The sequence below is a fragment of the Pezoporus wallicus genome, unplaced genomic scaffold (assembly GCF_028554395.1).
Source record: "Pezoporus wallicus isolate ANWC-B61680 ecotype Strahan unplaced genomic scaffold, APGP_CSIRO_Pwel_v1 contig_747, whole genome shotgun sequence".
Classification (NCBI taxonomy): domain Eukaryota; kingdom Metazoa; phylum Chordata; class Aves; order Psittaciformes; family Psittacidae; genus Pezoporus; species Pezoporus wallicus.
This window is the reverse complement of record NW_026638457.1, coordinates 1,310,036-1,324,859: the sequence shown is the minus strand read 5'-3', so window position 1 is coordinate 1,324,859 and position 14,824 is coordinate 1,310,036. Positions and strand designations below refer to the sequence as shown.

The 14,824-nt window shown below is 38.5% G+C and overlaps 1 protein-coding gene across 2 annotated transcripts in view; it reads left to right on the top strand.

Annotated features, from left to right (window-relative positions):
• Positions 1 to 13,271, top strand: part of MMS22L (MMS22 like, DNA repair protein) — a 90,999-nt gene extending 77,728 nt beyond the window's left edge. Inside the window, exons 21-26 of one of the 2 annotated variants that reach the window (XM_057410826.1) lie at positions 5,513 to 5,724; positions 7,797 to 7,963; positions 9,383 to 9,479; positions 10,671 to 10,838; positions 12,567 to 12,643; positions 13,082 to 13,271. In XM_057410826.1, coding sequence (XP_057266809.1) covers positions 5,513 to 5,724; positions 7,797 to 7,963; positions 9,383 to 9,479; positions 10,671 to 10,838; positions 12,567 to 12,643; positions 13,082 to 13,086 — 726 coding nt within the window. In that variant the 3' untranslated portion in view covers positions 13,087 to 13,271. Of the gene's footprint in view, positions 1 to 5,512; positions 5,725 to 7,796; positions 7,964 to 9,382; positions 9,480 to 10,670; positions 10,839 to 12,566; positions 12,644 to 13,078 lie in introns of both variants that reach the window. The other variant, XM_057410825.1, reaches the window with a different exon arrangement.
• Positions 13,272 to 14,824: the final 1,553 nt, after the last annotated feature.

The window sequence follows — 14,824 nt, the reverse complement described above, 5'->3', positions numbered from 1 at the left end:
CACCATGCAAAATATCTTGTTATGCATGCAGATTCTTTATTCATAGTCAGAGCATAAAAGCACTTGAGTAGCATTTCTACTCAGAGGTCTTTTTGATTCTTTTTTTTTCTTTTGCCAGCCTTCTGAAAAGTTCTGGGCTCCTCCTCAATCTGCTTTTCTTGTCCTGAATTCTCGTTCTTCAGCTCCTTCAGGCTGGGCTGCTCCTCCTTTGTCAAGAAAAACTCCTTAAATATTCAGAAAACATAATTCTGCAAGCAATGGTTTGCAAAACTTCCCTCTTTCCAGAGCTTTTAGTAACTAATCTTAATGTGGTTTATTTGACCTTTTTATGTGGGTTTTGAAAGGATTTGAGATCAGTCTTACTAGCAGGTAATTAATTTCACACATTTGTTGATGCAGGGATGGTATGAAATCCTACAGAATTCCTGAGTTGTGTAGAAAAAGATTCCCCAGTCACATACCCTGTGTAATGGTAATGCAACTGGCCACGTAACTTGGGCAGCAGGATATAAAACAAGGATAATGTTGTCACTGTACTAAACTGTGAGAGGGCATTGTCTTTGTTCATCACCCTGTAATGAATACCCTTTAATTGTCACCCTACAATTGTTCATCTTTTAGAACATCGTAGGAAGCTCCTTCTCCCCCAACAGCACTGTTTATTGCTATCTTCCCAATTCATCAAAACTGGTGACTCTGTCTCACCTTTCTTAACCACCCCAAACCTACACATTTATTTTTAATAGCTCAAAATTAACAGGCTTTGTTTAATTTCAAATTTGTTTAATTAACAAGCACAAATAATTGTCAAATGCACGAATTAAGACCAGCCATTGCATTTCTCTCTCCTCAGTTCACACTGACTGTATTTACTTGTTATGTTTGTGTTTACTGTATATATAAATTTGGGCTATACAGGTCTGCCTTTTGACAGCTCTTGGGCAACTGGGCTGTTCTCCACTGTACATTGAGCTTATCTAGAAGTTTCCTTCAAACTGAGTCACCGATGTTGCCTTGTCAAAATAGCTTAGTTCTAGCAACTTTTAAACTGGTATTTTTTCTTTCTTGCCTACAGGGTTACTGTCTGGCTGTTACTTCTTTCACTTGCATCTGTTTAGATAATATTTGGTGACCTATGAACGATTTTGTTGGGATACAGTATCAAATTTGTCCTCAGAGTTGATTGAATAATGGACTTTAGAATGTAAAACATCAGTAACATGAATGAACAGCCATTTTATAATTTTATGGAAGTGTTCTTAGATATGAGATAGTGAGACGTGTAAAATCTAAGACTGGGTATTTTGCCACTGTAAAAAGAAGTTGAGCTGATTTGTGTGATAGTGGATTGCTGAAGCCTACCATGTGAAATTTCAGACTGAGATTGCACTTGGATGGATTTTTTGGGGAATTATTTTAAGGAATTTTAGGACATATTTATCAGTAATATGGAAAAGAACAGAAGCGGTGTACAGGACTTATTTTGGAGAAGAAATAATAGTTTAAATATATCTTGTAGAATACGCTGTGGGTGCATGGAATAAGCGTAATATACATAATGATGGGAAAGGTAAGATACCCTGCTTGATTTATCAGCATTGATCCTGTCCAAATACAGATGGTTGATTGCTGTCTAAATACAGGAGAGTGTTGAAAGAGCTTAATTCTAAGTAGTGCTTGGCACATACATTTTCCAGTGATTTTAATGGGTCTGTGCAGGCTCAGCAGTTGTCAGAGATCAGACCTTAAAAGCCCTCCTGTGAGCCACATCTGTGGTCCGATATTTGAGCAAGCTTATTAATACATTTTGTGAATTATAGTATGTGTTTAATAGGAATTGTACAACATTAATTGGCGAACAGCAGATTTATTCCAACAGCGGGACTGATATTATAAGTCATCATTAGATAGCTTGGCATTTCTGCAGTGAATAGTTCCAGTAATCCATACTAATCGGTTCTTCGCTCTCCACAGGTGATTTACAGATATATGGATAAATCAGAAGAAAGAGGCAGCTCTGGCCACAAAAGGTTCCTGCAGTGAGCACACACAGGAGTCAGTTGCCTTTCTGCTAAAATGAGGAGCAGATGTTGTCATGCCCCTCTGCTCCCCTTAAAAATTCTTTGGGTTTTTTTTTCCCTTCTCTTTTTAACCTTAGAAGATAGATAAAGAGCATAGTTAAGAAAAGGAGAGCGGCTCTATCAAGCCTTTAAAGTCCATCTGCTTTGTAGGGATTGTCCTAGGGGTCACATGTGACTGATTTCAGATCTCTGGTCCAGAACTGCAGTCCCGTAGCATGTGTTTCTTTTCTGTCTGACATGAACAGTAGCTTCCTTCATCTCTGTTAATTACTGGCGGGATTAAAAAGAAGAAAGTTCCATGTTATTTCCTTCTAATCACATCCCTGGCCAGCACTGCCTGCGATGTTTTGCCATTATACTCGGAGATCTGCAGCTACTGTGCAGTGTTGGTAATTTATCCCTTGTGCCACTTGGAATATGGCGTGGTCAGACCTTGTGCAGGTCTGTTGCTCTTTGCGCTTTGTAAGAAAAAGGAGGAGTCCAAAATACAGGACATGGTGTTGAGCTATGGGCTTTCTTGTCCAAAAGAGAAACCCAAGTTCTTTTCTGGAAACTTCTAGGGCACAGTAGAAACATCAGAGTCAAATGTGTGATGATTCTTCCCTGAAGACCTTTGGTGCTGTGGATGTGCCCTTCCTGTGTGAGGACTGATGTGTGGATTTTTCTGCTATGTAGAAGAGAAGGTTTTTTTTGCTTAGGGGTGTTTTTCTGGCTCCTAACGAAGAAGCAGGCAACTTTTATCACTGGAAAAAAGAACTGAATTAATATCTTGGAAGCTGTTAGTGCTAATCTTGTAACTTTCATTAAGAAAAAGTTATGAGGATCCTTCTTCAAGTGAGAATTTTGTTATTACTATGTAGCTTTAAAAATAAGACCTTTTTTGGGTGGCAGCATCTCTGCCTGACCCATCGAAAAGGAACCTAGAATCTTTCCTAAAGAAAAGATTAGCTTACAGAAAAAAAAGGTGTTTTCTTTTTCAATGTTTTTTTTTACAAGTTAACAGCTCTCCTCACAGGATTTCAAGAGCCCTCTCAATCCTCATCGGACAGCTAAAGAAAAAACATCACTAGTTAACTTGTGTCCTTTCTTAACTTTCTAGTCAAGAAGAGTATCTGTCAGTAATGATCTTGGCAGTGTGTTGTTTTGTTGGTGGTGGGTTTTTGTTTGGTTTGATTTTCCTTTAATCATTTGCTTCTTTTTCATATTACATCTCTCCAAATCCCCTGCTCCCAGAAATTAGAATCAGTTTACTTCAACTCAGAAAATGAAAATGCTTTTACAAAGGGTCAGGCTAGGTTTGTTGCTCCATCTTCAATTGAAACTATTGGAAGATCTGCAAAAATTATTCAGTGTTCCTTCAGATAACCTAAACTCTAATGTTTTTTGCTATTTATTGAACCTATTAAGGATAATTTGGATCATTTCTTAAAAATAGTAACTCTTATTATTTAATAATAACTGATTTCTTCCCTCTTTTCTTGACACTGCGTGGCATTTGTTGATCCTCAAATTGAAGAACTGTCTCAGTAATTATTGTTAGTTCTTCATAGGTCTTAATGTTCTTCATGTATTCCTACAGGTGTCTGCTGTCAGGTTGTGATGTTCTTTGTGTCCCTTTTATCAGATAGATTCATACTCTTTCTCGCAGATTAACTCAGTCTAAAGAGTGCCAGTTCTGATTTTGGGGCAGTGGAATATTTTCTGTCTTTTTCGAAGTGCTGTACTGTAGAAAGTACAGGCAGCAACTCTTCTTCGTGCCTGCTGCAACATCTTACTGAAAACACCAAACACTCAGCTTTACATACGAAATAATCTGTCATCTCTAATGGTCTGAGCCTGCTTGCCAAGCAGTGTTTTTAAGAAATCTGATATAGTAGCAGCTGCTTTTCCCTACAAAATTTTGCGGCATGTACACAAAAGGAGAAGAGAACCTGAACTGTTGATCAAAGCCCCAGTTCAGGAAGTGTGGCTTTTATTGTTGGGACTCAGCAAAATTACTCGGGAGCTCTAGAATTATGGGAAGTTAAACCCTAACCAGACATGTCCGTATTCAAGAGGGGCGCCTATAGCAAGTCTTCAGGCACGTCCTGAAGCACCTCATTCCTTGAAAGCTCGTATTTCCTCTGTTCGTTTACTGTAGAACCAAAAGCGGGAGCTGCCCATTTCAAGGAAGTGCCAAGAACACCCTTAGCTATGTCTCAGCCTGCTTTTTTTTCTGAAAGAATTATTCTGTCATGTTCATGCAGATAAGTGTAAATGAAAATGGTTTTGGGGAGGGAGTCCCATGTGAAAAGCTACAGAAATACTGCTTGTATTACAGCTTGTCATGAGCTATTCATTCCTTCATTAGGGGAGTTAGCTTACCTCAGCAAGCACCAATATTCAGGCAGGTACTCCTCCTACCACAACTGGAGTCTGAATTGCAGTGCTAGTGGGAGTTTGAAGTACTGTTGAAGTCGCTGCCTAGGGAACTCTATGCTTGAACTTCTTTTATGCCATTATTCTTGTTGGACAAAACTACTGTGAAAACTGAATTCTCAAGAGGCTTCTGTTTGTGCCGCTGACAGTGACCCTTCTGATAGGAGATCATTGCAGGTTTTTATTTTTTCTTAGTGATTTGTTCTTCTTCCTTTCAGCAATCAAAGGAAGGGAAGGAAACTCTTAACTTTCACAGCAGCTTGTACCAGTAACAAGAATACTCTTTTTTCAGAGGTGTACCATGTGTACATGGTATAACTACAGGTAGTGTTCAGCTAAGCACTTTCTGGGCAAGCACTTTCATTATAGATTTCTCTTTGGATCAATATAGCTTATATTGAATAAATGACAGCAAATTTAGCCCTATCTTAAACAGATTTTTAAAAAATCCTCTAAATCCCTTATAAATGGTGCCTAATTTACTCTAATTTGTTCATGCTATGAGCAAGATTTTTCTTGTCAGACCACGATTCTAAGTGCTTATTTTTCTGCTATGTCATTCCTGCAAAAATTTCACATGGTGCTTTACAAACAGATGAGGTATTCTCTCTCTCTCCCTTCATAAATCTTACCTGACTAATGTACTTTCTTAGACCACGTACAAGGTTGAAAAAGAAATTAGGAGCTCTTGGGCACAGAGGTGGTTTCTCAGGTCTGAAATGTCAAGGTTTTATTTCAGATTTGAAGGGGAGCTTGCGTGTCCCAGAGCTTTTCTTTCAATGTATTAATTGATCTAGTACAAGATTTTGTTTTCTTTGCAAGTCTTGCCCTGGCTCTCTCTTCCTATGTAGACTGTCATATCTGCAGCAAATTACTGATGCTTGTTTGTGTTTGTGCAGCAGTTTACAGCGTGTGTATTTACCTAACTTTAACAACTTCTGTTGTTAAATAAAGATTTATTCAAAAGTATTGTTAAAAATTTATTTCTCATTTTCTGACATTTTCCTCTACAGGGTCTGTCTTTTATATGCTGCCAGTCCCAAACACAGGGTGCCTATTTAAATCAACTGCTTGGGAGCATTATTCAGCATTATTTTGGACGATTTCTCCCTTCCTCTCCATCTGTGTTTGGAGCCAACCAGCATCCAATGCTGACTGCTTTATGCAGTTCCCTTACAGCTGCCCAGATGCTCCGTCTACGGAAGACCACTCTGCATGTCATAAAGTAAGGACCACTGAAGTAAAAAAACATCACTTATTCAGATCTCACAAATAGCTGAGGGGAAAGGGAATGCCACTGTTTTCTTCTCAGTTAACTGATAGTTTGGCTGTGGGAAAGGCTTCCAAGTTGCTGGGTAGGGAGCAAAGGAAAGACAACATGTATGCATCAGGAGAGTAAAAGTGGGAAGATCTGGTGACCAATGAGAGTGCCATTGAGGGTAAAGATCCTGGACTAGAAGAAAAAATGTCACATGGGATCACATGGAAAGCAAGTATTTTTCTAGAAAAGTTACACTGCAATATACATCATCATATGTTTGTGTCTCAGGCTGTATTTAATGTCACAGGGTTGCAGTGCTTACGGTTGGAAAAGAGAAATGCAGAATTTGGTGTGTGGGAATGAAGAGGAAGATGTAAAGGCAGGGAGACAGTACTTGTCCACTGTGCTGTCACTACTTGCACGATGTCAACAGCAGCTCTAAATGCTGATTCCCTGCTGCTGAAAGGCTAAAGCTTTGTTTTATATAATGCAGAATAGGGAGCAAGCTGTACTTTTTGTCTATGTTGGGAGAGGAGTTAAACCCCTTCAAATATATTGTTACTGCTTTTATCCATGGTAATTGTATTTTTGTTTGTCGAAGAGTCTGTATACATATTGATTAAAAGAATTTCAGTGTTGATCTTAGGCAAATATGATAAGGAATCCTGTAAATAAAGCCTGTATTATCACTTATTATGGGAATGAATTTAGATTTTGCAGTCTTAGTTCTGATGTGGTTTAAGTTATGAACACTCAAACTTCATCATCTTAATAAACCTGGTTTGAATGTGTGCATGCATGTGTGCATTGAGAGTGGAAAGAAAGTTCTGAAACTGTAATGGCACTTGGTGACATTAAATGGCACTTGGTAAGACATTAAATGTTCCTTAGTGATCTGGGGAGAATCTTAGAACTGAGCAGCAGTCTGATTTACAAACTATTGGGTGGCCAGGAGGCAGCCACTAGGTCTATATGTAAATACATACAGAGTTCACTAGCCATATATAAAAATATAGGAGTGTTACAACCTTCATTTGCCAAGTTATACCGGTGCTCTGAAGCTGTGCAATGAAATAACTCGGAACCCTGAAAGTCAGGCTTCTTTTGAAAGTCCTAGAAGCACTCCTCACTTTTAACAAGGATGGTGGTTTTTGATGCATTGCTCGGTAAACATGCATGCCTTGCTTGAGTACTGGTAGTACCTAATATTCAATATCTGAAAAGGTTTTTTCAAGGTTCTGGGAGTGCTCTTGCTAACTGATGCATAAATGCTGTGTTCTTTTTTACATGCGTTCTTCTCTCCTAAATGCTTCAATTGAAACTGTCTTCAGATTTCAGTAGTTTGTAATGCGAAATCAACAGTAGTTCAGATTCTTGTATTCTCTTGCAGAAAAATATCAAATCAAGCTGTTCAAATTGGAACACTTGCTATGCATGAAGTCAAAATTTGCTTTTCTTGCAGGTTAACAGGTCACCTTTTAATATTTGGTACAAATTTTATACCGGAGATGACTGTGTTAATTCTGGAGGAGCAAAAGCAAACATTGGCTTTCCTGTTACAACATACTGTTGACAAAAATAAAATCACAGTACCAGTATAACAGCAGAGCTGTTACCACAAGTTGGGTTGTGAGTTGACAAAAGCACATAAAAATAAATAAAGTAGTTGAACAACAGTTGTATTTTGGATGTCATTTTAGGGTATTAGAATCTTGATTCCTCCCTTTACTCAATTATTCTATGAAGCTTTTCTATTTTAACTTTTGCAGTCAAACTTAGCTTTTTAAGTATAACTGATAGCTGTTATTTCTTACTTCCCTCTCCACGGAAGTCGGAAGGCATCGCTGTCCTCTGATATACTGGGAGTTATTGCTAAGACTAAGACAAAGAAGCCATTATTTGGGCTTAAATAAAGATAGAAATCTATGTAATAAGCCTCCTGCTGAAATATCCCAGTTATTGTAAGGTATATGGTGCTTGCATTGAATGGAAATAACAAATTATAGACTTTGTTCTGGTTTTCTTTGTCTTCCCAGTGAAAACTACTTGCAGTTCAAAGGCAACGCTCCACCTCCACGCTTGGCCTCAGTTCTTGCTTTCATTCTTGATGTACTTAAGAGAACCCAGAGCATTGAGCTATGTGACATTGACTTAGTTCTCCCGGCTGTGTTGAAATGCTTGGTGCTGGTTAATGAGCTACAAGGTGAGCTGCTTGTTTGCTTTAAATACATTCCTGCACACCTGTAAGATTCTTGAACTGCAGAGCATCTTTCATACCAATATTTAAGACTCTTAGATGATGTGAATGGGATACTTTGGCCTGATAAACTGGACAGGCTTTGTTTTTTCATTACCTGGGATGCCTGTCTCCAAGAGGCAGAGAAATCCTACCTCTTTTTGCTCTCTAATGATCAATTTGTGAGGAGTCTGAAGAGCATTTCCATTCTTCCTGTACTTCCCATCTCATTTCTTCCAGACTTAGTAACCATGGAAATTTTCTGACACCTAAAGGTTTGAGACCAAATAAGACTAGCATATGTTCTCCCCATAGAGGCATCATAAATGGATTATAAGTAGCTTGTTGCTCTCTGAAGGCATCTTTGAATCTTCTTTCTTCTTTTAGCATGCTTTGTTTGGTAGTGAGATCTTCTTTATTTTTAGTTCCTAAAAATGCAGCACTCTGTTCACCCCGCAGTTGTATAATGGATGTGGATGTGTGCATAAGCTCAGAATTTCCGCTTCTTGCTGCCAGCAGAGGCATTAAGCAAAATGGGGATTCACCTCTGACTTCTCCTGGGAATTTTATCTAATAAAGTACTTTTTGATTCTCGTCTGTGAAAGTTTCAAGGGCAAGATATGCTTAGGAAATTGGCTGAATCATCACACACCTTTCTTCCCCCTTTTGCCATCACAGCCGTATCTGCCTGAAGCTGCGAGAGTACCTTCTTTGCAACGTGCTGTGGAGCAGAATAAGCTGAATGTGGTGTGCAGCTGCAGCCACCAGCTCGTTGCCTGCCTGGGCAGGGCTCCACTGCACCCTTGTAGAAACATCCTTGCCATTCAGTTCCAAAGGAAGGGCTGCATCTTGCAACTTAAATAATTATTTGGAAACAATTAAAGGGGAAGAAAATAGTGGAGTTTTAGGGGGTTTCTTCCTCCCCCCCCACGCCCCCAAAAACGTAGGGTGGATTTCAGGACGACCCACCATTGAAAGTAAAGAGTAGGTCTCTATAGCTTTGGGTAGGATATAATGCCACAACTGCTTTTCTTTCATTCAAATAGAAATGATTAAAGAATACAAACAGAACTGAAATTTAAATAAAATCTCTATTTCCACTAAGTGGTATCTCTTTGCTTTCACTTAAAGAGGCCATAGTGTACTAAAAAATCTGTATGTTTAAAGGATAATGGTGGTGAAAACAAGACTTTTGCGTAAATCTGTGATTCATTCTGTTCTTTATAGCCAATCTAACTAACTGCTCTCACAGTCATTTCCCTTGCATCAAAGCAAGATAAAGCCCATTCTTTTCCTCTCATTTAAAAATGTTAGTCTTCATGAAAGACATTCTCCAGATGGTCAGTTCAAGAGCTCTGTGTGAATCTTGTAATTTTTCTTTTACAGTTAAAAAACTATCTACCGACATTGTACAGTACATGGTAGAAGGCTGCCAAGCAGGGTCAGGAGGAGAGCATGCCACCCAGCTGACTTCTGTATTTAGGTAACCAGAAAATATGCCAATTGGCAGTGAAACTCCTGCAAGCCAATTGACAGCAAACATGTTTTTTAAAATAGCTAATTATCCTCAACATACTGCATTGTCACTTGGTGGTGGTATTTAAATAACATTACTTTTGGCGCTGGTTTTAAACACAGCTTGGCCAAAAAGCCAGAGCAAAAAAAGTGAAAGAGAGAAAGGTACCTGCTTTCTCATGGATCAGGTACCGTGTTGAAGGCTATGTAGTAGAGGTGTGGTGCTGCTGCAATGGGAAAATCTCTTCCTGAATGCTGATGATCAGTGTTAGGTACTGTGAAAGATGTGCATGCCTGATCTGAAGTGCATATAATGGAGATTAAATCCTTGTATATTAAGCTTAGCTTTTGTTTTAAATTTTTATTATTTGATTTTGTGACCAATAAATAATAGATTATTATAATGTAAATTATACTTATTCCTTACCTCTGCAAAATAAATCCTGTTTCTCACATGGATAAAGCAGAGAATTTCAGACTCAGTCCAAAAGACATTGAGCAAACTCAAACACTGGTGCTATATTGGGTCATAGCTAGATGAAAGCTCCAGAGGGACTCGCTGAAAGAAGAATGGCTTTTTGTGGGCATGCCAGTCTGTACAGGATGTATCACTTACTTTCATGGGATGTGTCATCCTTAGGGTCTGTGTTCTGATTTTAATGTAAGCTGTGATCTTTAAAAACCTCAGACCCTTAGGAGACAAATGGGTGCACTTCCATCCCTTCAGTGGCGTTCCCTGCGTAAGATTCAGTGGAGGTATATAAGAAATGCCAGCATTATTTCCTCAGACCTGAATCTAGATCTCTTGTTTTGTTGGTCTTTTACTTTTTAAATTATTATTTTTTATTAAATAATACGTGTCTTAGTTCTGCATTCAGGCACATTGCAAAGTGAAGTGCTCTGGAACAAGGCAGCCCTGGAGTAACAGCAGCAGAGTCTGCCAATTTGCTTGAAAATAAATGTGTGGGGGTTTTAGTATTAGCCTTCAAAAGCATGGGTTTGTTTAAAGAAAGTATTCCATGTAGAGTATTTCAGTGTAACAATATGAAAATTGCCACACAGCCAGATTGCTTGTTCTGATTAAACTCTTCAGTTGTTCTTGGCATGTTCTCTGCATCTCGTTTTGACCTCGCATTAAATGCCTCTGTGTCCCCCTCAGGCAGTTTATCCAGGACTATACTGCTGTGTATGATCACCGGGTTTTCAGCATACTAGAAACAGTGGCAGTCTTGGATCAGACATTAGTTACCAGCCTGACTCCCACAATCACACAGTCTCTGAAGGATTCAGAGCACAAACAAGGTCTTGGAAGAAATACTGCACAGAGGTTTGATTTTTGTTATTGTTCTTTGACAATGAGCAGCAGAGGTTTATTCTCTTGAAAGAAAGCAGTGTTAGACAGCTGCACAGATACTCCAAAATGATTTTCAAGTTTATTTAGCCAGAGATCTCCCTTCACTCAGGCCTTTCATGATTTTAAGCCATCTGTATGCTGAGTATTTTCAGTGATGTTCTGATACAAGACCAGTAGAATTTATGGGAAGCCAGGTTGCCACTGCTTACTGTACTGTGTGTTGCAAAACAGACTAAAAAAGAATTCCTGCCCCAAGGAATTTTCCTTTCAGTCCCTGTTTTGGAGAACTTTATGGTTCTTATGTAAAATTGCAGTATAATCAGGTAGGATCTGAGATGTTTGGAAAAGAAATATGCATAGCTTGATTTCAAGAGTTCTGTCATACTACAAACATAAAAGAATTGTGGGCATCCAGGAAAGGCTGGCCTTCTCTCACCAACTGGCACAGCAGGCTCACACTTCCTCTGTTTGCCTTCCTAGAACTTACTTAGGACAGGACTATTTGACTTGTGAATCCACGTAGCATTAGGAGGAAATGGCACATGAGGTGATGCACACACTGGGACTTCTCAAAGGGTAGATCCTAGTCCCACCTCAGGCTGGAGAAGTTTTGAGGTGTATGTTGGCAGGGCCCAGGTTATACAAATCCCAAAAGACAGAGTTTTGCAAGAATGCAACTCATGAGACAGTAAAGGGTAGTCACAGGGTTTTCCATTTAATGAAAAATATATTTAAATCAGTTGTAACCACATTATTCACTTTTTATTATCCTCTACCAAGAAATACGTTTGCTGTTATTTAAGGGAATTCACCCAAGGTCAAACTACAGTACCATTATGTGCAGGATTTTCATACTACCTGCATTTATATATATATGTGTGTATATATGTCTGTGTGTGTATATATGAAAGAAAAAAAGTTCAGAAGTTGTATTAGTTGCTTATAGCAGTGATGACCAGTGTTATTACTGCAAGGAGCTAGTATGAAAACTACAGTTTTGTTTGCTCAAGTTAATGTTTCATGCCATAGATAGATAATTAGAATAGACCTAAATGGCAGAGGTAGTACTATAACAATAATTATATTGTCTAGGTTGGAGAGTATTAGAATGAACTTAAGGTGAAAAGCCTTGTCAATACATGTGCACTCTTCTGGAAAATCTACTTGAGCGACAGGCCCTTTCTGAATTCCAGGCTTATCTTAAAATAGTCCTTGCCCTTTGTTGGGGAGGATGATCTAAATCCGTGCCAGTGCCAGTCTGCGGCCCTAATGCCAGCAGCTCACATCACTGCGCAGTAGCGTCAGTCACAGAGCTATTTCTCATACAGAAGTTAAATAGCAAATGTGATGAAGTCTAAATGCTAATCATCTCATCTAGGACTTATTTGCAAACTCAATGTTCTAAAATAAAAAAGTTCTATTTCACAGCAGTTTGCAAAGCAAGTAGACTTCTAAGCATCTTCACTACACTTCTAGCCATAAACAATGCAAGCCTTACTCTTATTCCCACCTGGTAATGCTGAAAATTTACAGCAAAACAAGTAGTTGAACAGATGGGGGGGGGGGGGGAGTTACTGTGTTTTAATATCCCAGTATGTAAATAATGCCTTTGTGAGTTATGTGCTTTTACTCCTAGGATGTGCGAGATTCTTTAAATAACATGTTGCCTTCTTTTGGTTTCTTTTTTTTTTTTTTCAACAGAGAAGCCTATAAAAGACTCTTACCTTACCTCACAGAGGCTGGACAAAATGAGATACAAAAACTAGATGATGATACAGGTTAGCAGTGTGCTGGTGACTAATCCTTTCCTCTTCAACGTTCTGACACTGTCAATACCTAAAACTACACTCTATGACACACTAGCCAAGTCCTTTATCTTTACAATGGCAACATATTTATCAATTCTGTTGGTTTTCCCTCCCAGGTTATGTATTAATTTTCAGAATTTTAGTGTTATTTGAATGTTGTCATGCATCTGAAGAGGAACTCTCAATATACTGTTGAGTGGTAATTGAAAGATACAGCAAATTTATTACATGTTAAAATGTCTATATAAGCAGAGCCTGTATTGCAACACATGAGAATCAAAGTAGTTTCACAACTCAATTCACACTGAGTGTGACCTGACCCTCTTGAAACTGTACTTTTGAAAATCTGATTCAGTATGTTCTTAAAGAAATCATAAATTTGTAATTTCTAATTTATTATTTTAGTAGAATGAGAAACAACAGTGGTCTCTAGTACTGAACTTGTGGAATGCAGTACATTCACCTGGAGTTGCACCAGTATGATAGAGCTGTTGTTTGTTAAGAGAAGGCTTGTGTATATGTTGCACAAAATGTATATAGCTGTCTTACCCTTCCACCTGTATTAAAACATTAAAGTCTTTCAGATTCCAGTGTAAAATCTCTTCTGTTGTCCGTGTGGGTTAATGTAAGAAAAGGTAGGTTCGGATTTCCCGTTCTCTTCCTCTTCAATACTGTGTTCTTAAAATAAACTTATAATTTCTAGTGATCCCGCAATCTTTTTATTAGTCATGACATTGCTAGTTATCCATTTAACTTACACCTACCCTAAGTAAGTGGTGTGAGAAAAAAGAATCGAGGACAGACGTCCAAAGAAAACAACTCATTTGGGAAATTTATTCCATTTGATTATAAGCTTGTAATGATTCCTGTTTGCCTGGAAAGTTGGATCTTTCAGATATTTTCTGTGTTACGGATTATCTTTTGGGACAGCTCTAGCCCTGTAACATCTGGGTTTTTTCCCCTTAAAGTTCTCAGGAAACTTTCATTAATGGCTGTGGTATTTGGGTTTTTCACTTCTGTTCAATAACCTGTATTTCTGAAACTACTTACTGGACTTTGGGAATGGTAAGTTTGCCCTTAAAGTGCAACAACTGGTGAGCAGGCTGCCTGGTTTTTTTAGTAACTCAAATTTCAACTTTACAATATTAATGGCAAGTAAAGATTCTTTTTGTGTCTTAATAGCTCCACAAAAAATTCTCTGCGGCTTCTCTTTCGGTACAGTAATCTTATCAAGTTGAACTAGATAATCTTTTCGCCTAAATTGGCTATTGTTACTTCAGATAATGCAGTAACTAAAAGCCTCCTTAGGCTACTTAATAGTGCAGAACATGGACGTTCTTTTCATTATGAAAGTGACTTACTGAACTTGCATTGTAGCTGCTTGTGAGCTGCTGTACCTGGGAGGAGTTTTATTCATCTCAGGAGGATTGTACTTCTAAAAAGATGCTTTCTTTTTTTTTTTTTTTTTTAAAGAAAAAAGTACATTAAAAAAATAAAAACCTCTGCAAGAAAGATTAATACAGAGAGATGTCCTCAAAATTCGAGTCCCACTGCACTGTAGAATACAGAACAGATGCCTGACTTTAGTATTACTTCCCGAAAGTAAAACTTGTGACTTTTAACAGATAGAGCAGATATTATAACAGAATATTTAATGATGCGTTTAATAGGTGTTTATAAGACAAGGCTGATATTGTGGGGTGTACTGTGATACTCGGCACAGGACATTGTACAGGACCCTGTAGGCAGACCAGGAGACATCTGAAAGAAGCAACTCTGCTGTTAATTCTCTCAGGTATCAACAGCATGGTGGCATGAAACTTGGCTCCTGGGCAGCTGAAAGCATCACGTTAGGGGTTATTCAGCAGATAGTTAAGTGTGCAGTGACTTTGGACGGCAGCCAGCAAGAAGTTTGAGCAATTCCCTGATGTTAAACTTACTTAATACTCTCTGCTTCAGAGTCGTTTTCCTGACAGTGTGTGTATAGGTGGATTGTAGGCATTTTAACATTGAACCAGAACCGTGAGATGCCTCTGGTATTGCCAGGAAGTCATATACCCATCTCAGAGGCTCACTGAGAGATAGTCACCTCTGCACTGTGGGTGTGGGGATTGGCAGTTTCAGACATCTGCTTTCAAGGTTGTATAGGGA